The sequence below is a fragment of the Mauremys reevesii genome, linkage group 5, assembly GCF_016161935.1.
Source record: "Mauremys reevesii isolate NIE-2019 linkage group 5, ASM1616193v1, whole genome shotgun sequence".
NCBI lineage: Eukaryota > Metazoa > Chordata > Testudines > Geoemydidae > Mauremys > Mauremys reevesii.
This window is the reverse complement of record NC_052627.1, coordinates 32,388,866-32,415,557: the sequence shown is the minus strand read 5'-3', so window position 1 is coordinate 32,415,557 and position 26,692 is coordinate 32,388,866. Positions and strand designations below refer to the sequence as shown.

The 26,692-nt window shown below is 44.3% G+C and overlaps 1 protein-coding gene across 5 annotated transcripts in view; it reads left to right on the top strand.

The window, feature by feature from the left end:
• The first annotated feature begins 3,124 nt into the window (after positions 1 to 3,124).
• NPNT (nephronectin) overlaps positions 3,125 to 26,692 on the top strand; it is a 78,164-nt gene continuing 54,596 nt past the window's right edge. Inside the window, exons 1-3 of one of the 5 annotated variants that reach the window (XM_039540414.1) lie at positions 3,125 to 3,634; positions 5,970 to 6,070; positions 22,647 to 22,697. In XM_039540414.1, coding sequence (XP_039396348.1) covers positions 3,561 to 3,634; positions 5,970 to 6,070; positions 22,647 to 22,697 — 226 coding nt within the window. In that variant the 5' untranslated portion in view covers positions 3,125 to 3,560. The remainder of the gene's footprint in view (positions 3,635 to 5,969; positions 6,071 to 22,646; positions 22,698 to 26,692) is intronic. The other 4 variants (XM_039540411.1, XM_039540413.1, XM_039540412.1 and 1 more) reach the window with 4 other exon arrangements.

Genomic DNA, 26,692 nt, shown 5'->3' with positions numbered 1-26,692 from the left:
AGTTGATAAGAATCCAGTTAGAAAATTTTGTAAAAGAAACACACAATAAGGTAGCTGTGGAATGAAACAATGTGTCTTTCTGTAGGCCCCATTTCTTAATTGAAAGCTATAATTTATTTAAATAGGGAGAGAAAATGCTCAGTATTGTAATGGAATCCAGGAGACTGCTGCAGAATTATCTCTAATGACAGAGTTGTCTTTAAAGAAACTTTAATTAAATATAAAAGTCTGCTTTTAAAGAGTCTATTGCAAGTAGTTTCGGATGAAATAATTGTGGCACTGTCAACTTTTTGTACGTTTATTTCTTATAACAGAGAAAATTTCTAAGCAAGATGGTAACTTTTAATTTGGTGCTGTCATGTCTGATAGTCATGTGGGTGGGGTAATAGTTACATATATTAATTTTATATATAAGTAACTATTAGTTTAGTTGTGAAGCAAAACTGTGGAACTGAAACTAACAGGCACATGGAAATAGCGGGACAGCTATACAGACAACTTTGATTCTTTGCCTCTGCTCAACTTCATAGGGATCCATGTATGTCACAAGTATTACAGTAAGAACAATTCAGAAAATATTCACATAATTGCCTAGAAATGAAAATGAAATACATTTTACACATATGCCTGAGTGTGATTCAGTGTTTGGGGTACTCTGGCATCTGTGGTCATTTTGTGTCAACTGGATAGGGTTCAATTGCATATGGGGAGGAAGGATGGATTTGTGATTAAAGTATGGAGTTGGAAGGCATGAGATGTAGGTTGTGTTCCCAGCTCTGTGGCAAACTTCTTATGTGATTTTGGGAGCAAGTCATTTAATCTCTCTGTGCCTCAATTTGTCTTTATATACACTGGGGGAGAATAATAATAGCACCTTAAAAACAACAAGGAGTCCAGTGGCACCTTAAAGACTAAGGGTACATCCATACTACCCGCCCGGGTCGGCGGGTAGCGATCGACTTCTCGGAGTTCGATATATAGCGTTTCATCTAGACGCGATATATTGAACTCCGAACGCGCTCCCGTCGACTCCGGAACTCCACCACCGCGAATGGCGGTGGCGGAGTCGACGGGGGAGCCGTGGACTTCGATCCTGCGGCGTCTGGACGGGTAAGTAGTTCGAACTAAGGTAGTTGGAGTTCAGCTACGCTATTCGCGTAGCTGAACTTGTGTACCTTAGTTCGACCACCCCCCCCCAGTGTAGACCAGGCCTAACAGATTTATTTGGGCATAAGCTTTCGTGGGTAAAAAACCTCACTTCTTCCGCCCAAATAAATCTGTTAGTCTTTAAGGTGCCACCAGACTCCTTGTTGTTTTTGTGGATACAGACTAACATGACTACCCCCTGATACAGTAGTACCATAATCACCTGGGTATTAGGCTTAATTCATTAATGTTTGTAAAACACTTTAAGGAAGCTGGATAGAAGTTACTGCTAGGGGCTGATTCAGCACATCCCACCAGCAGGATTTCTCTGGATCCCAAAGCTAAATTCCTCCTGGTGTCCATGGGTGGTGGCTGTGTGGTGTAATTTGCAGCTTCTAGTACCAGTGGAGGTAAATTTGACCCCCATTTTGTAGTGTCACAGATAATTAATACTATTATGTATCTGGCCACTTGAATGTTTACAGCTCTTTCTTGTTAATACTACCTATTTACAGGAAATCTTCCATAAATTACTTTTCCCCCTGTGAATGGTTAGGTCCATAAAGGGATCTCTTAGAAAACAATATTTGCGACCTCATATTAACTTGTATTTAAGAAATAATTTTATCCAAGTACTTTAACTGTGCCCATCATAGTAATATGGAGGGATCATGGGTCCAATCCTGCTCCCACTGAAGTAAATGAGAGTTTTGCCATTAACTTCAATGGGAACAAGTCCCATATGCACAAATGAAAAATGGTACAAATTCCATCTGAAAGGACCCATAGTCTCCATTGTTTACATAGGTCTCTTAATTGACCCAATGTCTAATAACTACATGCATTACTCATAATAACATCAATTGTTTAACACTCCACTGTATTATTAGTGTCAACTACTGTACTTAACTGTATACAGAATACATACTTGTGTAATCTGTATAACTATACTGTGCCAAACATCAGTCTGTGTACTTACAAGTGTATGCTTTCTACCAACGTAAATAAACAGGTGTCTGCAGGAGCCATTAAAAAGAAATGGTTCATTAATATATTTTTGCTCAGTATTTGGAAAGACTGAAATGTACCATAACTTGGCACCGTGGAATGTGTTTGATAATTACGGTAATATTTTAAAAATACAGTTTGCATTTTTTTAAACTATTACTAGTGACCTCAGTTGTACACAGCTTTGCCATCTCTCTGGCCTGGATAAAAGGACTGCATTATACCCAGATGCAAAGCCCTTAGAAAATTCCAGCTGGTACAGCAGTACTGGCTACTGTGAGCATATCAAACCAGTCCTCTGCTCTCTACACTGGCTTCCCTTAGACTATTGAGTCAAAATTCAAGATCGTTCATTGTCTTCAAGGAGCTCAGTGTTTTGAGCCCAGGATAGCAACACTATCAACCAAAATTCTGGCCTGAGGCTTGTGATTGAAAACTGCGCCTCTGGCACAATGGAACTTTCCACCACCAGGCCCGGAACATGAATAACCCTCTGGAAATCAATGTAACTTCTCCCACCAGTAAACTAAACAAGGCTTGGGCTGTGGTACAATTTATTGATCCAGCAAGGTGCCGAGGGCACTCAGTACCTGCTGAGCACCTTGCAAAAATCAAGCCTCTTTATCATTTTTAAAATTCTTTCATCCTGCCTAAATTGCAGGGGCTGAGATTCTGTGAGGCGCTTCTAGGCGGTGCAGCACGGACGGGCAAAGCCCATGGAAAGTGGAAGGGGTGGGGGCGGGCGTCCAATTCTGGGCTGTCCCGGGGGCTGCTGCAGCCCCTGGCGGGAAGTTGAACGAAAACCTCCAGGCGCAGGTGTTTGGGTAGCGCCGTTGGGTAAGGTGGTATTTGTACAGCAGCTCTGTGTCGTGGCGGCGTCGCTTTAAGCGCTGCCAGGTGCAACGTGCTAGGGAGGAGCTCTTTGCCCCGGGGCTGCTAGGCATGGCGCCCCGACAGCGTGCTTGGCCCCGTGTGCACAGGGCTGGCCCCGGAGGCGGCAGGCGGGAGAGTGCCTGCCTCTCTCAGCCATTCCCCGAGCAGGGCTGAGCGCAGGGGCTCGCTGGAGCTCGGGGTTTCGGCTACACGCCGCTTCGCTTCGCTTCCCCGGCGCGCCCGACTGCGCCCCTGCCGGCTGCGGGCGGCGCTGCCCGGCCCCTGCACGCCGGGAGGGAGCGCGAGGGGCTCGCGGCTGCCGGAGACCTGCTGCCGCGGCCGGGCGGCTCCCACAGCAGCCGGGATTAGCAGCAGCCGGGGGGCCCCCGCCGTTCAGCTTTCAGCGCGGCGGGGCGGAGGGCGGCGCTGCGAGTGCCTGAGCGAGGAGCGGCGAGCAGCTGTGCTGCCCTGCATCCCTCCCCACGCCGCCGCTCGAGCAGCAGCCCCAGACTCTCGTGCCCCCTCCTCCAAACATGGATTTATTCTTCCTGAGGTTCCTCGCGGTGGCCTGGCTTCACCTGGAGGCTGCGGCGGAGTTTGACGGAAGGTAAGGCGCGAGAGACCCTCTGGCCGGGGCTCCCGGGGGAGGCAGGTCTGGGGGGAGATGGCCCTGGAGGTTCGGGTTATAACAAAATGTAACGAAAAGCACCTGCACCCCCTGCGCTCAGGCTCGTGGGGGAGAGAGAAGGGTACAAAGCTGACAGCTTGCAGGCACTTGAACTGCGGGGATCTGAGTTGTGCAGTGGAGCTGATCGAGACACCTGTGAAGCCCAAGAGACTAGCCGTTCAGCTCTCCGACCCTTTCTGGCACAGCCAGTCCTGAGCACTTTGCAGAGTCAGAAGTTTTCAGTGGAGAGATCCAAACCTATTTTTTCCCCTCGTGGTGGGACGCTAAGAAAAAGAACTAAGGCAAACTCAACACCGAGTGTCAGGTCATAAACAAGTTAGTCGCATTGTTTGTACCTTCAGTTTAGCAAATGACTGAACAGCCGCAATTGATTGTCCTCTTTTGAAACCTTGACTTACCTAATGGCAGGATTTTATTTTTTCTAAAGAGAAGTCTATGATAGACAAAAGTGAAGAACTGAATAAACTCTTTTTACGTGTGTGGTGGAGGGATGAGATTTACATCTTTTTTTGTTCTTTCCACCACTAAAAAATTGTGTGGCCACCCCAGATTTAACCTTTGTGAGTCTCTCCCGCCCTTTTGCACTCATATATATTGTTAAAATAATACTGAAAAGCTATACATATAATATTAGTGTCTTACATGAACATCTCAGCTGTAAAGAGATATGCATGCTATGACAGGTTTGAACAACTCCAGAGTTCTTTTAACTTTATTATGCAGCTGATACTCCTACAGGCTATCAGTACAGCTGAAAATTCCAACCTGTGTATTATCTATGTATAATTTATCACAACAAGTCCTGGATGATTTGATCCTTTAGAGGATCATTAAAAATGTATGTAGAAGGTCTGACTGATGCAAAGCATTCTCAATTTGGAGAGTGGAGTTCAAACTAGGGTCAAAAACAAGTGAAGCCTTGAGGTTTTAGCCTCCAGTGGAACCCTCTCTACATTCTCTCTTCTTCACCACTCTCCAAGCCAAAAAAAAAAAGCACACCTGGCTGTCATAAACTTTACTGTGGTCTTGAAATGAATTAACTGGGAAGACTGAATTGGTTTCTTACTTCTCAAGACTTTGACAGCTGTGAACTAGCTGAGGCTAGTGAGAAGTAAGGCACCCTCTTGCACATCACCTGGCATAAAGCAATTTAAAGTGGTATGAGGCTTGGTAGCCTGTCTTTCATGGCATCTAAATTATACAAATTTTATTTATACGAAGTGTGTGTCACACACACATTTTGTATGTACATGTGCCTATAAATTAAGTGTTGTTCTTGTATATATTTTTTGTTACATCATCAAGTGCTTATGGACATATACTGCAAGATTTAAAAAAAAATGCTTCCTATAACATGCAAACCAAAAGTAGTGCCAAGAGGCATTTAAACAATGTACCGTACTGAAAAAAAATTGCAACTCAAGTTTAAACCTGAATCTAGATAAATGAAATGTGAAAATGAGTGTTGAGGTGAAGGAATGTGTGTAATCAGTATGGTTAAACTGTGTCAAATATGGTGAAATATTTAAACACAAATCAGGGAGTAGTTCATGTATAATGAAAGACTGAATAGGTTTTCAAATGAAAACTTTAACTATGCTTTACTATACATGGAAATCAATTAACATGCACATACCAAATATTTATTTTTATAATTAGTTCAAATAGTATTTTTTCTTGCTTTGTTTTACATTGTTACTAAAATGTACTAATTTTCTGACATTGCTTTCTGAATCTTTAAGACTCCAAATGTAACGTATTTCATTTCACAGGGATGAGGCAAAAAAAAAAAATTAAACTCCCCTCTTTCCATTATTGCCTGTTTGCAAGACAGAAACTTGTCTTAATTTCTGATATCTAGGACAGGTTTCAAACTTAGCCATTAGTTCAGATTTGTGAAATCAAAGTAGAAACTCTGTTGATGACAGTTTGTTACTTATACATTTTGTAAAATTCAGATATCTAATATTGCTTATGGCCATCCTGTGAGTGGCAGCAGTGAGCATGTTACAAAGTACATTAGATGCGGCTATTTCTGGTTTTAAAATGTCTCTTTGGTTAACACCACCCTTCCCCCCCCCCCCACTGTCCGAGTTCTACACTAGGACAGAAATACTACATGCTAATATTAAAGCAGGTATGTTAGCCAGAACTTATTTTAAAATAAGTAGCATGGATTTTCTTTAAAAAGGATTTATGAATTGTAGATAAGGGTGTTTTTTGTTTGTTTGTTTTTTTAAACTATCTTGTGCAGGTGGCCCAGACAAATAGTCTCCTCTATGGGATTGTGTCGGTTTGGAAGTAGAGTTGATTGCTGCTGGGGCTGGGCCCGTCAGTCATGGGGGCAATGCCAACGTGAGTATCATCACTGCTGGGGCTTTTAGCCACTTAGAAGGGGCTTGTACACGACTATTAATAGTTTTCACATATTCACACACACACATACACCTCTACCTCGATATAACGCTGTCCTCGGGAGCCAAAAAATCTTACCGCGTTACAGGTGAAACCACGTTATCTCAAACTTGCTTTGATCTGCCAGTGTGTGCAGCCCCGCCCCCCTGGAGCACTGCTTTACCGCGTTATATCGAATTTGTGTTATGTTGGGTTGCGTTATATCGGAGTAGAGGTGTAATTGCAGGGTTTATGACATAAATGGGGCATATTTAAAGGACACGGTCAGGTTAAGAAAACATATTTTAAGAAGCAATTTGTGTTATTAATAGCACCATAGATAATCAAAGCTGAAGGAAATATTGAACGTAATTTACTCTTTTGCTGTTAATACTGTTGGTATATTTTTGCATTAAATTTTGTTTAGGCAATGAAAATAGACTGGTCAGTTTCTTTTTTGTTTCTTATCAATTTCAATTTCTGGCTCTCATGCCCTAACAGAGGGCTGCAGTATTTTGGTTTGCAAAAACTGCAGGGAGGAAATATTTACATCCCAGGGAAAACAAACAACCTATTGCTGGAATTTGAACAAAAACATCTTGGAAATGTTCCTTATTGGTGTTAGGTTAAAGCTTTCTTTTATAACCCAATCTATGGGTTTAAATCAACCTGACAGTGTCCTTTTAATAGATCACATATTAATAGAGAAATATCTGAATTTTTTTGCATTGTTATAATCCTTGTTATAACTATTGATAATCATATAAATAAGACTTCATTAAATCAATTTTAAAAATAGCATTACACTGGTAACCTGAGCAATACAAAAGTGCTGATTATTTTCCAGGGTGGGAGAAGGAGATCTCATCCTGAAAACACTTAATATATACTTAACTTGTGAGTAGTTTCCCATAGGTATTTTCAGGATCAGACCTTTGGAAACTTTTGCATTTTGATCCAGAGGCATAAGCTTGCAAAATTAGATGAATTTCTGCTAAACAATATACAAGCAGAGCTAAGAGGTGAACGTTGATTACTGCTCATTTTGCAGTGCTGTGAGAGTAAAGCAGCAGGTGAAAGAAAGTGGCAGCGGAGATCCCAATCTAGTCTCTAAGCAAAGGTTTTGGTCAAATCTGTAAATAACAATAATAGTTACCCCTTATAAAGGGAGAAATTTAATACAATACAGCATTTAATGGATAATAAAAAGGTGACTAATTAAAAATAGATGTAAAGTGCTGTTGGAATATAACAAGCATGGAATTCTATTTAGCACCTATGGGCCCACATCATCAGTCCTTTGGATTTTAGAACTGCAGTTTGTAAGAGAAATAGTCATTTTCCTGATATAAACATTTGTATAGGGAAGGATTGTGCTCAGAGGTAATAGAATCTATGGCTATCTTTTAGAACACAAATATACAAATGAAAATCAAACAGAGCATGTGTGTCATACTACAAATACTCTTAAGCAGCAAGGCATAAGTGAGTTTTACTATATTTAAATAGTATTTAGTTCTCCTGATTTCCTCTTCCCCAGCTAAATTCTCACTTTTGTTGTGACAATGAACTCAGCTCATCACGGTGGTAACATTCAGATTGAAACCAATCCGTGTTTCATATTTGATCTTCAAGTCCCCACCGCTGCCAATTCTGCTTTGATGTGCATCCAGTATTATGGTTTCAGGAAGTGACTGGCTCATAGTTACATATTTTGTGCCATTATCACTAACAGTGGAAAGTGAATTTTTATTGCCCCATAGCAAAAAGTGATGAGCTTAATTCTTTCAGTTTTGTGTACAGTTGGCATGAAAATGTCCCTACAGTTCTAGGAATAAAATGTGATACTGTCTTGAAAGTTAGTGTTGCTGTCATAAAGCAATTAGCAGCTATGAACTGGGAGGGTGAAAGAGTCCCTCATTCTGTCTCTTGGCAGCATGGAAGACATCACATAAACTTTAAAGATTTCTCCCCCCTTTTCCCTATGGTCTGTATTCTCTTTAAGTGTGTCTGTTCCATGTTTCAGAATTATGGTAGTGTTCTGAATATGTTTCAAAGACACAATTAACAATTTTCTAACAGAAAATAGAAGAGTATGCCATCTCTAAATCATATTTTCATAATATTTCTTATTTAGTCACAGCAGCTGGTTTTAGTTAACCCATAAATTGTCCTTGAAAATCTGACATTATATATATATATTTCAAAATCATACTGCTTAGATTTGTTTCAGGCACAGAGTCAAGTCTGAAATTATTCAAGGGCAGGGGTAAGCAACCTATGGCACGTGTGCTGAAGGCGGCACGTGAGCTGATTTTCAGTGGCACTCACGCTGCCTGGGTCCTAGCCACTGGTCCGGGCGGCTCTGCATTTTAATTTAATTTTAAATGAAGCTTCTTAAACATTTAAAAAACTGTATTTACTTTACATACAACAATAGTTTAGTTTATATATTATAGAATTCTAAAAACATTAAAATGTATTACTGGCACGCGAAACCTTAAATTAGAGTGAATAAATTAAGACTCGGCACACCACTTCTGAAAGGTTGCCAACCCCTGTTCAAGGGACTTCTTTTTTAAAAGGAAGTTAATAATTATCGATGGGCCTCCCTTTACTTATTTCTTAATTGACATGTCTAAGGGTATGTCTACACTACAAGAGTAGTTCGATTTAACTTAGGTCGAATTTGTGGATTCGACCTTATGAAGGCGAATTTGTGTATCCACACTAAGGACACTAATTCGACTTTGTGAGTCCACACTAACGGGGCAAGCGTCGACATTGGAAGCGGTGCATTCTGGGCAGCTATCCCGCAGTCCCCGCTTCCCATTGGAATGCTGGGTAGAGCCCTCAATGCCTGCTGGGGGAAAAATGTGTCGAGGGTGGTTTTGGGTAACTGTCGTCATTCAACCGTCACTCCCGCCCTCTCTCCCTGAAAGCGCCGGCGGGAAATCTGTTACCGCACTTTTCTGGTCAGTGACAGCGCGGACGCCACAGCACTGCGAGCATGGAGCCCGCTGCGATCATCGCTGCACTTATGGCCGTTGTCAACTCCTCGCACCTTATCGTCCACCTCTTCCACAGTCAGCTGCTGAGAAATTGGGCGAGGAGGCTCCGGCAGTGCAGTGAGGACATGAAGTGTCAGAGTGGCACAGACCTCTCACAAAGCACGGGACCCCGCGCCGCGGAGATCATGGTGGCAATGGATCACGTTCATGCTATGGGACGGCGATTCTGGGCCCGGGAAACAAGCACGGACTGGTGAGACCGCATAGTGCTGCAGGTCTGGGATGAATCACAGTGGCTGCGAAACTTCAGGATGCGTAAGGGCACTTTCCTTGAACTGTGTGACTTGCTGGCCCCTGCCCTGAAGCGCCAGGACACCCGGATGCGAGCAGCCCTGAGTGTGCAGAAGCGAGTGGCCATAGCTCTCTGGAAACTTGCAATGCCAGACAGCTACCGGTCAGTAGTGAACCACTTTGGCGTGGGCAAATCTACCGTGGGGGTTGCTGTGATGCAAGTAGCCCACGCAATCGTTGACCTACTGCTCTCAAAGATAGTGACCCTGGGAAACGTCCAGGTCGTCATAGATGGCTTCGCCGCGATGGGATTCCCAAACTGCGGTGGGGCTATAGATGGGACTCACATCCCTATCCTGGGATCGGCCCACCAGGCCAGCCAGTATATTAACCGAAAGGGCTACTTTTCAATGGTGCTGCAAGCACTGGTGGACCATAGGGGACGTTTTACCAACATCTACGTCGGGTGGCCGGGCAAGGTTCATGACGCGCGTGTTTTCAGGAACTCTGGTCTGTTTAGACGCCTGCAGGAAGGTAGTTTCTTCCCGGACCACAAAATAACTGTTGGGGATGTGGAGATGCCTACAGTGATCCTCGGGGACCCAGCCTACCCGCTAATGCCCTGGCTCATGAAGCCCTATACAGGCGCCCTGGACAGTGACAAGGAGCTCTTCAACTACCGGCTGAGCAAGTGCAGAATGGTGGTGGAGTGTGCTTTCGGACGTCTCAAGGGGAGATGGCGGAGCTTACTGACTCGCTCGGATCTCAGCGAAACCAATATCCCCATTGTTATTGCAGCTTGCTGTGTGCTCCACAATCTCTGTGAGAGCAAGGGGGAGACCTTTTATGGCGGGATGGGAGGTTTAGGCAAATCGCCTGGCTGCTGATTACGCTCAGCCAGACACCCGTGCGATTAGAAGAGCCCAGCGGGAAGCGCTGTGCATCCGGGAGGATTTGAAAGCTAGGTTCCTCAGAGAGCAGGGTAACCTATGACTGTCCAGTCTCTTTACAGAGAAGCTGAACCTGCCCCTGTTTCAGTTACTATTGACTTTTTTCAGCGGTTACATACCCCGTTCATCAGGTTTCCCCCCTTCCAACAGACGTTTAAAAATAAAGTTATTGGAACATTTTTAATAAAGTTTTCTTTACTAACGAATTCGCGTTAAAGGGTTCAAACAGGGACGCAGACTGTGGTGGGTACGGTGTGCAGTGATGTACAGACCGCTTCTACGCTTGAGGAATGACAGGCTCCTGCTCCTACAGCGGTCTCTGGGGGGAGGACGGTTACAGGAGGGTGTGCAGGAAGGGGTGAGGGGTGTGTGGGAAGGGTGAGTAGGTGTAGGGGGATGATGGCTCTGGCTGGGGCTCAGGGCATCGGAGAGGCTCATGGCTAGGGTGGAAGGGCATGGTAAGGGCAGCCTGCCTTGCCATTTGTTGATGCCAGGCGCTCGGACCCTGGGGCAGCATACACCTCCCAGACTGACCTGGGGCAGCAGACACCTCCCAGAGTGACCCGGGTGCCTAGTGACTGCACTCTGTGTGTGACCTGCTGTTGATCCTGCCCCCATGTCTGTACCCTGGTAATGGTGGATGTCCTATGCAATTAACAAACCCCTATCTCCCCTTCACAGAAAGTCTTCTGCAAAGAAACATGACGGAAACAGTAATGAACAGCAAACTATTTTTAATACTCAACTACACAGTTGGGGGATGAAACTGGGATTTTGGATTGGGTGAGCCAGGAAGGGAAGCAATTCTCATACTTTAGGGAATGAGAGCTTTTTGTTACATGAGCTGTCACTCCACCCCAGCAGAGCGTTTTCACGGCCCCTAGCGCCCCTCCTTCGTGTGATTTTGGGTGAGGGGGGGACAGGACTTTGTGGCGGGGGAGGGCGGTTGCAGATACAGTTCAGGGGGGCTCTCTGCTCCTGCCTGCGGTCCTGCAGAACATCCACAAGGCGCCAGAGCGTGTCCGTTTGCTCCCTCATTAGTCCAAGCAGCGTTTGAGTCGCCTGCTGGTCTTCCTGCCGCCACCTGTCCTCCTGTTCGCTGTGTGAGCGCTGCTGCTGAGAGAGGGTCTCCCTCCACTGGCTCTGCTGGGCCGCCTCGGCTCTGGAGCAGGCCATCAATTCAGCGTCCTGAGTCTTTTTCTTTCGCTACTGATTGGTCGCTGACAGTTTGGAGTGGGAAAGTCGATGGCTGGAATTGTGTTGATGCAAGTTTTCAGGGCCATTAATCACGTCCTCTCAGAAGAACTGTGACACCGGGTAATGTGCATGACATTGTGGCTGGCTTTGAACAAATGGGTTTCCCTAACTGCGGAGGAGCAATAGATGGGACACATATTCCAATTCTGGCACCAGATCACCTAGCTTCCAAGTACGTTAACCAAAAGGGGTATTTCTCCATGGTTCTCCAGGCGCTTGTGGATCACCGTGGTCATTTCCTTGACATTAACGCAGGCTGGCCCAGAAGGGTGCATGACGCATGCATCTTTCAGAACACTGGCCTGTTCAAGAAGATGCAAGCCGGGACTTTTTTCCCAGACCAGAGGATCACCGTAGGGGAAGTCGAAATGCCTATTGTGATCCTTGGAGACCCCGCTTACCCTTTAATGCTGTGGCTCATGAACCTTTTACACAGGGAGCCTGGACAGCGTCCAGGAATGGTTCAACTACAGGCTGAGCCGGTGCCGAATGACTGTGGAGTGTGTTTTTGGCCGTTTGAAGAGCCGCTGGCGCTCTCTTTATGGGAAGCTGGACTTGGCCGAAGACAGCATCCCCGCGGTTATATCCGCATGCTGTACCCTCCATAATATTTGTGACGGGAAGGGTGAAAGCTTCACTCAGGCATGGGCCTTGGAGGTTCAGCAGGAAGCTGAATTTGCACAGCCAGAGAGCAGGGCTATTAGAGGGGCCCAGCGTGGGGCTGCAAGGATTAGGGATGCCTTGAGGGAGCAATTTGAGGCTGAAAACCACCAGTAATGTCTGGTGCTCTGCATGGGAGTTAAGTGCAGTGGCTGTGTTTGGTACACTGACTTTCAGTGCTTGTTGCTTTCCTGGGCTAAGGTATATTTTGCTTTATGCACTAATAAAGTAAAGGGAGGGTCTTCTCCTACAATGTGGCTTCCACCTGGCTCATACGCAGCTTGCCTGTGTCCAGCAATGGTCCCCCTGCCCCTCACGGCACAGTGGCATGGACATGTTAGCCTGACTGGGACAAGAACCACGCTGGCTTTCCCAATAACCCTGCGCGGGTGCATTGCCCACGTTCTGACTGAGAGTTTTTGAAGAGATCGCGGATGCCGATTACCGCAATGTGATAGACCACATCAATGCGCTATTCCATATCTAGGCATGCATGCAGCCCTTACCCTTCTTGCCCAAAGAGCCCATACCTAAAAACTTCCTTCCTGAAAAGAGAGCTGCTTACCAGGAACCTCTTCTGTTGTTTGTCCTTCCCCAAGCACCAGACACCCCGACTGACTGCCTTCCTCCTGGCTCAAGAAGAGCTCCTGGCTGCATGCATCTAGGGATTCCAGGGTGTCTCCCCCCACCTCAGCACCATCACTCGTGCTTTCCTCCTCCTCCTCCTCCCCCCCGTCCCCCCCCACTTGCTGTTCTGGGCTTGGACGTGTCCATGGTGGTCGTTGCAGTGGAGGCAGGATCGCCCCCAAGTATCCCGTCCAGCTCTTTGTAGAATTTGCAGGTTGTGGGACAGCACTGGAGCAGCCGTTTGTCTTGCGGGCTTTGTGGTAGGCATTCCGTAGCTCCTTCACTTTAACCCGACACTGCACCTCATCCCAGTCATGGCCCCTGTCCATCATGGCCCTTGATATGTGCCTGAAGGTATCATCATTCCTATGGCTGGAGCACAGCTGGGACTGCACAGCTTCCTCCCCACAAACACTGATGAGGTCCAGCACCTTGCCACTGCTCCATACTGGGGATCACCTGGCACATGGAGGCATGGCCACCTGGAAAGATGTGCTGAGAGCACTCCACGCCTGGTTGAGAAAACGGGAAGGGGATTTTCAAAATTCCCAGGGAATTTAAAGGGTGGGTCTGATGCTTGGTCACTTGAGGACAGGGCAGCAGAATTCAAAAGTGATGACCAGAGTGGCTAGACCAGGCATTGTGGGACAGTTCCGGAGGTGAATCAGAGCGCAGTGTGGACGGGGAGTGAGGTAGAGCACTCTTGACGGCTTTATTGCACTATAATGTGCCAAGTGTAGCCAAGGCCTCAGAAAAATTGACTGGCTGCAGTTCTGATGCCATTATTTGAGTGGCATTATATTGTAAGGGGCGGTTCTGTTGCAGCAAGTGCATCTATACTAATCCCCACTACATAAATCTTTCATATTTTTTCTGTTTGGATTTTGGAATTTAATAGGGATGACGTCATTCATAGTGACTGTAAGAATATATATTTTTTCAGATTCCCTTTAAAATATTTTGTAGACTAAAATGGGGACAAAAATCCCTCCCTTCTCTCTCTGTTCTGCCATATTTTTTAAAACATAAAACTCCAAATCCATTATTTACAACTTCTTCACTCTCAAGTAGCTTTTCAAGAGAGCTCAAAGATGGATTTTTCAGTGTTCCATGCCCACACTTGGGGCCACATTTTGAAAAGAGCTCAGCGCCTAGCAGCTCCCATTGAGATACTTACGGCCAAATGACTTCCAACATACTGAAAAACTGGCAATTCCTTTTGGTGCTTAAATGGGAGCCGAACTCTTGTGCGGGACGCAGAGGACATCTGGCTGATTATGGATGCTGAGTCCTTTTGAAAATTCTGTCTATAGCTCATGATGAGAGGTTAAACTAAATGAAATTGAGTCTTTCCGGTGCAGGAAGCTAAATTGCAAATCTACCCCCAGCTATCCATTTCAAGGTGGTGGTGGTTAATATGAGAGATCAAGCTGGCATAGACACATGACCTGACCCTCCTCCTCCAGATGGGGAGGGGTGACCGATCGATCTGCCCATCCCTGCCCGGTGCTCTCTGCCCTCCATGCCTGGCTGGGCCCTTGGGACAGACCCACCTCTCCCAGTACCTGGCACCGTGTCTTCCCAAAGCAACACTTGGGGGTGGAGAGGGTACGTGCAGGGTCCCCTCCCCTCCCCAGATTTCTGCCAGGGTTCACACCAGAATGTGGCCAGCAGCAGCATTTCAGCACTATGTGGGAGGGAAGGGATGGGAGCTGCTTCCAGCCACAGGGGAGGATGATGGGGGAGAGATGATCTGGCCTGTGTCTTTGCAAAGCTTATCTCTTCTCCTTCAAGAGTTGTCCCTGTGGGTGCTCCACTCCAGGTCAAGGTGTGTCCCTGTGTCTTCAATCGGAGATTTTCGCAGCAGTTCTCATACAGGCCATGCACAGGTGGTGCCTGCCTCGCACCCTGTCAGTGCTTGAACAGCACGTGCATGGCCCAGACTCCTCAGTTCCTTCTCTACCATCCCTGTCCAGAGACAGAGTTTAGCAGTCCCACTAGTTTCACTCTTCATAGCCTTTATTTAGATACAGTTCTAGTAGTTAATTAGTTTTTGTTACTTATTTAGATAAGTTTGTTATTACTTACCTCCTATTAAAAAAAAAAAAAAAGAAATCTTTACCTCAGAGTTAGTGACTCCCAATATAACTGGTTCTCCAGGCCTCAAAAGATGCATAATATGCAGAGACGCCATCCCCATTTCTGATGGCCATTCTCAGTGCGTATGATGTTTGGGAGAATCCCATGTACCCCAAAAATGTGTACACTATAGTAAACTTAAAGCCTGGACCTGCAAGGACACTGACCTCAGACCCGCATCGGACCTGGGCCAGCAGTCTGCTTCCCAACAGAATTAAGCGCTGAAATCCTCAGAGATAAAAACTGCAACCACAAACAATGATGCCAAGCTACGAGACGAACCAACAGCTCAGCTAGCAGAGGACGTTGCACCTGACACCTCTCCAATTAATAAACACTCATCTGTCTCGCCCAAGGAGGCTATTATGCCTCCGCCACCAACAACAGCTGACGATTTCACGCAGTTCCAGAACTTGTTTAAAAGAGTTGCCGATGAGCTCAAGATCACTTTTGAGGAAGTGTCTGAACACCAACACAAGCTTACCGAAATTTTACAACCCACCACCTCTTCCAAAATAGCATTGCTGATCAATGGGGTCATCATGGAACCAGCTAAAACCGTATGGCAGACCCTGACCACTATACCCCCAACCTGCAGGAAAGTGGACCGCAAATATTACTTCCCCTCCAAAGGTTCCGTGTTTCTCTTTACACACCCGTTGCCCAATTCGTTGGTGGTTGAGGAGGCCAACCAGAAAAATAAACAGCAATATTTCTGGTCTACCCCATCTGATAAGGATAGCAAGAGGATGGACTTATTTGGCTGCAAAGTGTATTCATCTTCCACCTTACAATTTAGGGTGGTGAACTATGTGGCTCTATTAGCGAAGTATGACCACAGGAACTACACTAAATTCATGGAATTTATTAATGACATTCCCGAGGACAAGCGGCAATAATTTAAAGCTGTGGTCTATGAGGGACAGATGATATCCCATACGGCTCTTCAGGCCGCCCTTGATGCTGCTGACATGGCTGCCAGATTCACCACCACAGCCATTGTCATGCGGTGAGCCTCATGATTTGGTTCCTCTTCCATCCCACGGGAGTTACAGAATGCTGTTGAATATCTTCCTTTCGATGGTGAGAAACTACTTGCAGCAAAAACGAAGAACCCAACAATGATGCCCCCCCCCCACACACACACCATCCACAGCGTCTCAACCCCCTCCACCAAACAAGCAGATCGGAAGCTTTGGTCAAGGGTATAGAAGACCTCCCACCCTCTCCAGCGCCTACTGCAACCATCCATCCTTTTGGACACCATCTGCTCCCATTCCTCACCAACTGGGAAGCTATCACTATGGCAAATGGGTCCTAGAAATCATCCCATCAGGCTATATCATCCCCTTCCTCGCCATGCCCACCCACTCCCTCTCCCCATCCCTCTTCAGGGACCCCTCTCACGAACACTTGCTCCGTCAAGAGGTGCACCATCTTCTACAACTAGGAGCAGTGGAGTGGGTACCCACTCAATGCTGAGGGAAGGGATTTTATTCCCGCTATTTCTTGACCAAAAAGAAAAGTGGGGGGGATGGCGACCTAGTCTCGATCTTCAACAATTAAACAGGTTAGTCAAGAAACAAAAACTCAGGATGGTTACACTGTCAACAATCATTCCGACGTTGGAGCAGGGAGATTGAGGAATCATTATTTTTTTTTCTTATATGGATGACTGTCTCCTGAAGTCTCTCACATTGTCGGAAGCTATTTGAGTGACCTACACAACCGTAAATTGCTTCCACCACCTTGGCCTGCAAATAAACATAAACAAATCTACTTTACATCCTACCCAGTAACTAAACTTCATAGGAGCCCAACTCAATTCCACCACAGGTCTCACATCACTTCTAAAGGACAGATTTCACACACTGAGCAACCTCATTGTGAGAGTACAGAGCACAGGTCACTGCCTGACACTGCCTACAACTTTTAGGCCACATGGTATCGCCTGTGCATTCGATACCTACAGGGCTGGCTAGCCAGTCTACAAACCCAACATGCACAGACTAAGCAGACTTATGCCCTCAAAAGTCAAAGATTTGCTCATATGGTGGACCCTTCCTTTCTACCTGTGTTTTGGGGTCCCCTTCCATTAGGATCCTCCCTCCATTATCATCATGACAGATGCATCCCTCACTAACTGGGGAGCACACCTGGACCATCTCACGACTCATGGCCTCTGGTCTTCTACAGAAACCACACTTCATATAAACCTCTAGAGCTCCGAGATGTCCGCAATGCCTGCCCCCATTTTCTTCCCCTCATCAAGAACCACAAGATCAGAGTCATGACAGACAACATCTAATGTATGTTTTACATAAACAGACAAGGGGGAGCTCAATCCCACTCCCTGTGCAACCGAGGCTATAAAACTTTGGAACAAGTGCCTCCAACACAATATTCATATCTCAGTCTCGCGCCTCCCAGGTTCTCAGAACACTATAATGATACTCCCAAATCCTCCTTCCAAAACTGGCACGTTCTTTAAGGGATGCTACAACACCTGAAATAATTGCAAGAGCTCCCAAGCATTTTGGATGATGCCTCTGATGTTTTCCCAGAATCAGTTTGTGAACACCAGTGCAAATTTAAGTTAGCTATCTAAGTCCATATTGAGGTTCCTAAATAAAAATAGCAAGATTTTCACAGGCACTGAACACACCTGCAGCTCCAGATGACTACAACGAGACTTGTATGTGCTCAGCACTCAGAAAATTGACCTAGTGGGATTTAGGAGCCTAATTTTAGAGACCTTTAAAAATACTGACCCTATACCATAAAAGCCAGCGAAGGATCAAACAGTGTTTCTGGGATTTATAGGTCTGATGTGGAGATTTGGCTTGTGGATTAAACCTGGCATACAAGGGCTAACTTTGAAGTGACCGAAATTTTTAAAACCAATATAATATTTTAATTGGTAGTTTATTTTATGTATTAATAAAAATGGAGAGATTCAGATATTGAGGCCCTGATCCTTCAAATTGCCCTGCACAGGCAGATCCTTGCAGTTGTTTGGAGCTCCCTTGATTTCAGTGAGCCTGTGAATGTACACAGTGATTGGTCCTTGTGGAGTAATCTGTAGCATTTCAGCTTTAGTTTGCTTTTTGCATCTTTAAATTCCAAAACTGAAATTACTTCATAAATTTCCAGTTGTGCAACCCTTACTGGTGTAGTAGTAGTGTGTCTGCAGCAAGTGCAAGATATGGATGCTTAAAAAGATGAAGCTCTCTTGGATTTTTACATAATGCCTATTGCTGTGGTATCTAAGTGCTGCACAAAATTAAAGCCCTGTTCATGTTTGGTTTTTTTCCCCTAACTTCCTGTCTTCCTCCAGAGTATTTTGTTTACAGCATAGATACCCATGGTACTCTTTTTTTTTTTTTCCTAATTAAATTGTATGCATTTTTACATATGTGCCTGCATGCAGTGAATGCACTTTAAAAGCGTGTATGAATAACTGTTACAAGACAAGCCTGCCACTTGATTAGCTTAAGATAACTAACTGATGAATCAGCTAGGGTTCAATGGTTCCCTCAGTTGTTGTAGTGCAAAGGGGACCTTCTATGTGGAAAACTTCTGTTTTGTAACCAGCTTTGTGATGGACACGCTGTCCATTCCCAAGGCCACCTCCATGGGTCTGGAATGTGCAGCTGGGTATGGGATGAGCCAAGATAGGAAAGATTTGGGCATGGGTCATCCCACCCACTTCACTGTGTGTCTGTCTGTCTGTGTCTCTCTCTCTCTCTCTCACTCACTCACGCATGCGCACACACACACACCCCTCTCCAGGCACTAGCAGAAAAGCTAGTGGAAAGTTAATACAGCCTCAGACTGCTTGAATTGTTGAGCCTCCATATCTATGATGGGAAATTCCTGGGCAGATGGAGATTCCTGAGGCAACAGCAGCTCAAGGGAATCCTGGCAGCCTATCTCCAATGGAGCTTCACTGCCAGTGGTCTGATGGGGCAGAGTCCCAGAGCTGGTAATGAGCCTCTTTATGACCAGCCCTGGCCTCTGTATATTCTAGGATATCCACAGAGCTTGAGGGCAGTTCTTGGGTGGGAGAAACTGCCCTCCTCTGATGGAATGGTTCAGAGAATACCCTATGAAGGTACAGTAGTTGTCTTTTCACCAGGGTTGCCTCCCCTGGATATTTCTATATGAGAGGGCAATCCAGGCCTAAACTTGCAAATGTCTCTGTTGGGCCAGATGTTGGTATAAATCAGCAAAGCTTCACTGAAGTCCGTGAAGCTGTGCTGATTTACACTAACTAAGGATCTGGCTCAACCATGCTGAGAAATATGTTAACCAGCTAGATGACGTGTATAAACAATGCATCCAACGTTACTGTATACTGAAGAGGATTATTCTGGGATTTAGCATAACAGCTAGCTCAGGTACAGGATGAAAAAGATATTGTTTCAATGCAGTGCCTTATAAATGAAATTATATGGCCCATGAAACTCTTGATTTTTTTCAGCATGAGTGTGGCAGTTCTGTACCTACCAACAATTCAGTGTGGTTTGTTTCAGGGTACTCCCCCATTACTTTATCTAAGCAATAATCTGAGTTCATCATCGGAACAGTGTTTCTTTGTTTGATTTATTGGTCCATTTGATTGAATTATTCACTTCTATGTTGCTAAACAAGAACCAAGATTCTATTTAGATTACAAATGTTTCTGTGGTTCTTTCAGTGGCCATACAAGATTGTTTCTATATGTCCATATATTTCTTATGTAAGATGCACCTGCTTTGGACTTGCCCGCATGCCTATTTGCAGCTCAGTTGTATGCCAGTTTTACAAAGTTAAGCTACACTAAACATTCATGCTGTGCATTGCCCAGAGAACATTTGTCTTCCATTTTAAAGTGTCTGAAATTGTAGCTGAAGAATAACAGCCAAGATATAAATGTATTTTAGTAAATAAGGTTTTGAGAATGAGAGACTTTATTAAGATAAAGTAGAAACTAAAATGTAAATCTTTTGAAAAAAATAGCTATAAAAATCAATTTGAAGTTTCATTTTGAATGCAGATTGGACAACTCCTTTGCTAGGGACAGTAGTAAGAAGAAGTCTTCTTCCTACATTCCAATATGTGCAAATATGAAGGCTAAATCCTCAGCTGAAATAAATTGGTAGCTATTCTGTCAGCTCCTCAGCTGGTATGAACTGGTACCAATTTATACCACCTGAGGATTTGGCCATTTGTCTTCAAATATATAATGCTATTGGACAGAAAGGTAGAAGTGGCATATCAGTAGGAAGTGTTTAACCGAAATTCCTAGAGTAGATTTTATTTTTTTAATAGTGATATAATTTATGCCCATCAGCCATCCAACAATGGAACTCTCCTTAGCAATAACAAAGTCTCTGTGAGATGTCCTGAGACGTCTTTAATTAAATGATAGGTGTACTTAAAATAGCATCTATCAATCATCTTCCACCATTAAGGTAACTGAGCATCTTATAAAGAGATCTTAACAAAAATAGGCCAATGATCAAATTTCCTACCAGCTTCCAGTGAAGTAATTGTGATTATGTTTTAATGGCATAGGTGCAGGGCAGTCAAAGGAATTAAACAATTCAATATTCATCCCATTGGTAAAAGTACTGTATAAGACTACACAAACCAGCCTCAGTCATGCAGCAGTGGCTTGGTAGTTTTAGCCAAACATAGTAAAATGCAGAGCTTTTATATTACTGACACCAAGGAGTGGGGCTTTCACAAGTATACACAGAGGGTGCTAGAAATGCAGATGTAACCAAGTGCTTTGCTGGAAATTTTGCATGATGCTGCCTTCTCACAATAGCTGCGAAGAAACTATATGGTAGATGCTGCTGCTGCTGCTCCTGTCTTTATGAGATAAAATAAATATTTTTCTAAATGGTGTAATATATTGATAAACATTTTAAAGAGAACTGCAAACACAAGGGTTTATACTCTCATTGATGCCTGCATGGAGGTTTTTTGTAGCTCTCATTAGCATTGATGGGAGTTACCCATATAAATCCCTTCATGCATTGATGTGAAAATAGGCCTCATTGTTTAGGATTCCTGTTTTCTGGGCATAACAATGCTTTAAATGGAAATGCAATTCTGTATGGTCTAAGATTCACTTATCTCAACTAAAAGCAAAACCATGCTTTGTGTCGCTAACCAGCCTTGGAAATACTGGGTTGAGACAAATTGTCTGTTTCCTAGAGGGCCCATTAAAATCAATAGGATTTTTGTCATTGACTTCAATGACTGCAGGATTGGGGTCTAATTTAATCCAGTATTATTCGCTAGACTGCACATATGTATAAAATAGATATATATCAATATATTGCATATCTATTCTATGTAAAGGAACAGAAGTTTTTTGTGCATCTTCAAATATTCTAAAAAAATAATAGACATTTGTATACAGAACTGCACTACTGCTTTAACATTGCTATGTAAAAACACTGTGGTTTTGCTATTTTTATTCAGTTACATTTTTCAGTTCAAAAGCATGTTGTTTTAAAATATCAGAAAATATTTTAAGTGGTGTTAAAGAAACAGTATCCTCCTCTCTCAGATTGCACCCATTCCACCCTTCAAATACAAGAATTTTTTAATCTAGCTTTTTTCAGTAATGTGGTTTGGCTATTTAGATTTTTCTCTTGTAGCGCTTAGGGCCTGTTCCAAAGTTGATGGAAATCCTTCCACTGACTTGAATGGGCTTTGGAACAGAACTTTAGGGACTTAGTCTTCTTTTTCTCCCCTGTTCTACACTGATGTAACTAGTGTAAGTGAAATCAGAATCACATCCTGTGATGCTAGAAAACCAAGAACTGTAAGTTTCAGGCTCTTATAGTAAAATCACATAACGTCCCAATCAGTGCTACTTAACGTAACTGACAGTCCATTTTATTCGCAATTATTTGAACTGGGAAACACAAATCTGGTGTTTGCATTTTATTTTGTTTTCGGTTATTTGATTACATATGTTAGTAAGAGTAGAAAAGGTTGCTAAGTATTAGCTTTAGTTTAGATGACAATCAAAATTGAAACACTGTAAAGATGACCAGCAATTTATATGCCAGCATCTTTATTGGTGACAACTGTTCCGGTACGTAAAGTGCACATTTTTTTAATTACAGAAAAGTTAGTATCCAGATGCTAACTCTTTATGTTGGCTATATGGGAAAATCTATATGAGCTTGTATATTTAAATGACAGGATACTGTCTCTTTAAGAAAACCGTGTTTATGTTCTGTTATTGAAAACATTGAACTTGAACCCTGAAATAAGATAATTTTTACAGCTGGGGGAAGTGGCTATTATTCTTTACCAAGCTCACTGACTGACTGAATAAGAATAGCATAACATCATTAATTGTAATCACTTTTGTATCACATAATGTATTTGTTACATTTCAGAACAAAATAGTAAGGTGTTTCCATTTTTAAATATGTTCCAGAATTTTTTTTTTATTTCAGAGAAGCATTGACTGTTAAATGTGTGTAAGTCTCCAGGAATGTAGCAAGTTGATAAAAACCCAAGCCAAGTCCATCTTCCTTACAGGAAAAAAAAAAAATCTGGAATTTCTTTTTTTGGACATTTGTTTTGCAGCTTTCTACGTCTTAAGGCAGAGAATAGCCAGAATAAGGTGCCAGCTCAAAGGTTAGCTGAACATATTTCTTGAAATAATTTTGGCAAGCCTATGTCTTGGTGGCATGGTCTCAAAATCAGAAGTTTACATGAGAAGTATAAAGAAACTTTAATGGATATTAATTTTAAAATTTATTTATTTTTATTTATTTTGATGGGGTGGGAGGAAATTTATAGAGAGATGACTGTTTTAACTGCAAATCTAATGACTGATGTAAATTTAATATTTAAATAATCATGGGCTTTTGTTCAAGGTCCAAGCAATGTTTTTCCTGTCTGGAAATCTAATGTACTTTCAATGCCACATTTACAACCAGATGAATTCAAGAGGCCTGATTCTGCTCTCACCTACATCACTGTGAATAAGGAGTAACTTCACTGAAGCCAATGGGTGTTAAATATGTGTAAATCAGATCCAAGTTCTCCAGTGCAACCAAACATGATGGTACTCACGCTAACCTGCCTTTATCAGGAATTTAAAATTCAGTGATTATTGAATCTGTGAAAAATTCAGGTAACAAATATTTCAAAACAAACATTTGTGTTGGTGAAGAGCACTTGTATAAAATATTGTTGAAGTGACTACAGCCACTTAACATGTAAACTGCAAAATTTGCCCCAAAATTAAATAAATAGATGATTACTTTTTCGGGGGGAAATTTTCACTTGGTTTCTAAGGAAAACACTTAAACACATACTTAACTTCAACCCCATGCTTAAGTCCCATTGATTTCAGTGGGGGCATTAGCATGTGCTTAAAGTTAAGTATGCGCCTGAGTGCTTTGCTGAACAGGGATTGGGGTCTGAATTTACATGTGCATTGTAGGACTGCAAATAGCTATAATCAAGCAAAGAGTTTATTACCACAGCTAGTCGCATTGTTCGCCATATATAATCTTGATGTACAATTGCCATGTGTATGTGCAAACTGAATAGTCCTGAGTTACTTGTACAAATGTAGTAGTTGTGCATCTAACATTAGAGACTTATGCTTAACTTTAATGTTGACATTGTGCCTCCTGAACGCTATAGGTAAGTGTAAATGGTTTTTGAAAGATGTTTTGAATGAGTCTTTAGAAAAAGCATGCATGTATATGTAATATTTTATATAATATGTATTAAGGAGCCAGTGGGTGGGGCCAGGGGGCGGAGAGGAGCCCTTGGCTGGCTGGGTGGAGCAAGTGGTGGGCAGGGGAGAGCCAGTGGGCTGGTGGGGTCTCGGGGTGCAGTGCAAGTGGAATCGGAGTCTCTTCTGAGCATGAGCCCAGCTCCATGGCGCCACTGGTGCCATTGTAATCCCGGTACTGCCTAGAAATTGTACGTTTGTACGTCTAATTCTGTTATTTAGAAAATAACATTATTCTGTAGTGAGTAATTCTATACTGTATGTTATGGTTATAGTATATTGGAAACGTATTCCTTGGGTAAGACATATTTTTATAATCGAATCTATTGTATAGTAGGTTAGACATTATTTTATATACATTTGGGCAGTAAAAGTAAGAGCTGATGTGGTCCATTTTATAAGGTAGATTAGGTCAGAATTCATGTGGATAAAGCAAATTGCTAAAGTTTTATTGAGTGTGTTTAAAAAAAAAAAAAAAAAAAAGTAATGTTGTTTGTACCTGTAAATATGCTAGGAAGGTGATGGGGGCATAGTTTCCAGGCTTCAGGGAGAAGACATTGGTGGTTTTTAGAGAGAGATAAGGAGTAATTAACCAGAGGGAATAGTCAGTTGGTCACAGTGTAACAGGGATCCTGTTTCAAGGTTCCTGTATGTGAATACGTTTGTTTCCCTCAATGTAGAAGTCTGGCATTGGGGGAACGCAGGGAATGGGCAGGAGAAGGAGATTCAGGGGAAGCATTGGGAAGTATGTGGAGGATTTGAAGATTAGGAGAGAGATTTTGTTCTGTATTCTGAAGTGAACAGGCATCCAATACAGGTATCTGAGACTGAGTGATGTGTTACTGTCTCCAGGCAGGTGCATATGTGAGCAGCTGCATTTGGACAAATTGAACTTCAAAAAATTGCATTTTAGGGGGACCATAAAGGAGTAATATAAAGTTCATATTACTTAGGAAGAGCAGTTGAAAGCAGAGCAGTTTTGGCAGAAGAATGGTCAAGACGGTTTATTTTTGATGTCGGTGATCTGGGAAAGGTAGAAAACAAGTTAGTTCAAGGTCAAGTTGAACATCTGACTTCTGAAGATTTGAGATGAAGTTCAGATTTAAATTGAGGAGGCGGAGAGCAGGTGGCAATATGGATAGAACATCTTGTGGATATAATATATGAAGGAAGTTCTACAGAACAAGATAAGCCAAAGACACACAAACCGAGAAAAGGGAGAAAACAGTGAAGAGTAATATAGATTGAGTATATTCTGCATTGAAGTGATATTCAAGGATGAATTAAAAAAGAAGTAGCTGGAGACATTCAAAAAAGATCCCAGGATGCTTGGGGACACCTTAGTAGAAAAATCTGGAATTTCTATTGTCTGTCACAATATCCATCTCCTACTCCTGGGGGAATTCTGCACGACTGCATGTGTGCAGAATTCATCTCTCCCTCCCTCACCCCCGATTTCTTTGCTTCCCCACAGAAAAATGACTTTCTGATGGGCAACCAAAGGGAAGCCACAAGAGTGGTCACACTCACCTTCCCGGCAGTGTGGGTGTGTTGTTTCAGGCACTTGGAGGAGTTGTTGGAGAGGTAAATCACCATGGGTTGGGGTGGGCTGGGGACACCCTGGCCGGTGCTTCCTACCCTGCAGTGGGCTCGACTGCTAGTCCTGGCTGGGCAGGGGAGGATGGGTCTTCTTCCTCTGCAGGGAGTGGTTGGGGCTGGGGCCAGATTAGACCCACACCTGGAAACCTCCCGTGGGTGCAGGAAGCTCCGCCTCCCCTCACTTCCTGCCCCTATCGCTCCTCAGCAATGGGGGAAGGGCTCACTGTATGGGAGCTGCTCTCCCATCTGCCCAACCCCCGTGCAGCTGGATCCCCCCATACAGAGAAACCCCGCCCCGAGCACTCTGCACCAGAACCCCCACCCTGCCAAGCCTCACCTCCTGCATCCGGAAACCCTCTGGACCGAGACCCACCACGAGCCACATTCCCCCTGCATCCGGACCCTGGTTGAGCCCCTCTCCCCTGCATGCAAAACCCCCTGCACCCAGGCCTCCCTCCCCCATTGAGTCTCACTCCCCCTGCATCTGGACCCCCACCCTGCATCTGGATAACTCCCCACTGAGCCCCCAAAACTTGAACCCTCACTCTGGTAAGCCCCATCTACCCTGCACCTGGACCACCCTGATGATCCCTCCACACTTGGACTCCCACCCATGAGCCCCAGCACCTGGACCCTCCCCAACCAAGCCTCCCTCTCTCAGCACTGGCCCCCCTGCTGAGCCCCCAAATCCCCTGCTGAACCCCATCCCTCCACACCCAGACACCCCTCCCGCCCCCGCTGAGCCCCAACCACCTTCACCTGGGCCTCGCTGCAGAGTCTCATTCCCCTGCACCTGGAACCCCACAACAAGCCCCGGTTCATCCAGATCCCTCCTGTACCTGGACCCCACACCAAGCCACCTGCACCCAGATTGCCCCACACAGAACTCTCTCACCCCAAACCGGGATTCCCCCACACTAAGCCCCTCCACATTTGGATCCTGTTGGGCTGAGCCTGCCTGCTCTACACTTGGGGCCAGGGCTTGGCATGCATGTGAGACTGTCCCTCTCGCTATCTTGGTGAGCATGGCATGGAGGTGCAGGGCCCTGGGGTGTTTCTGGAGCAGGCCTGGCCCTTGTACTGTGTCAGGGTCGGGTGTGGCCTCACTTCTGAGTCCGTGTTCCAAGGAGCTGGGGTGGGGAGGCTGCAGGGTGATCTCCCACCTCCATGTAGCCAGTGGCTTGTGCTCCCCACTGCCATGCTGGAGCTTCCACATTTATTTATTGACAAATAAAATATACAGAATTTTAAAATATTGTGTGCAGAATTTTTAATTCTTTGG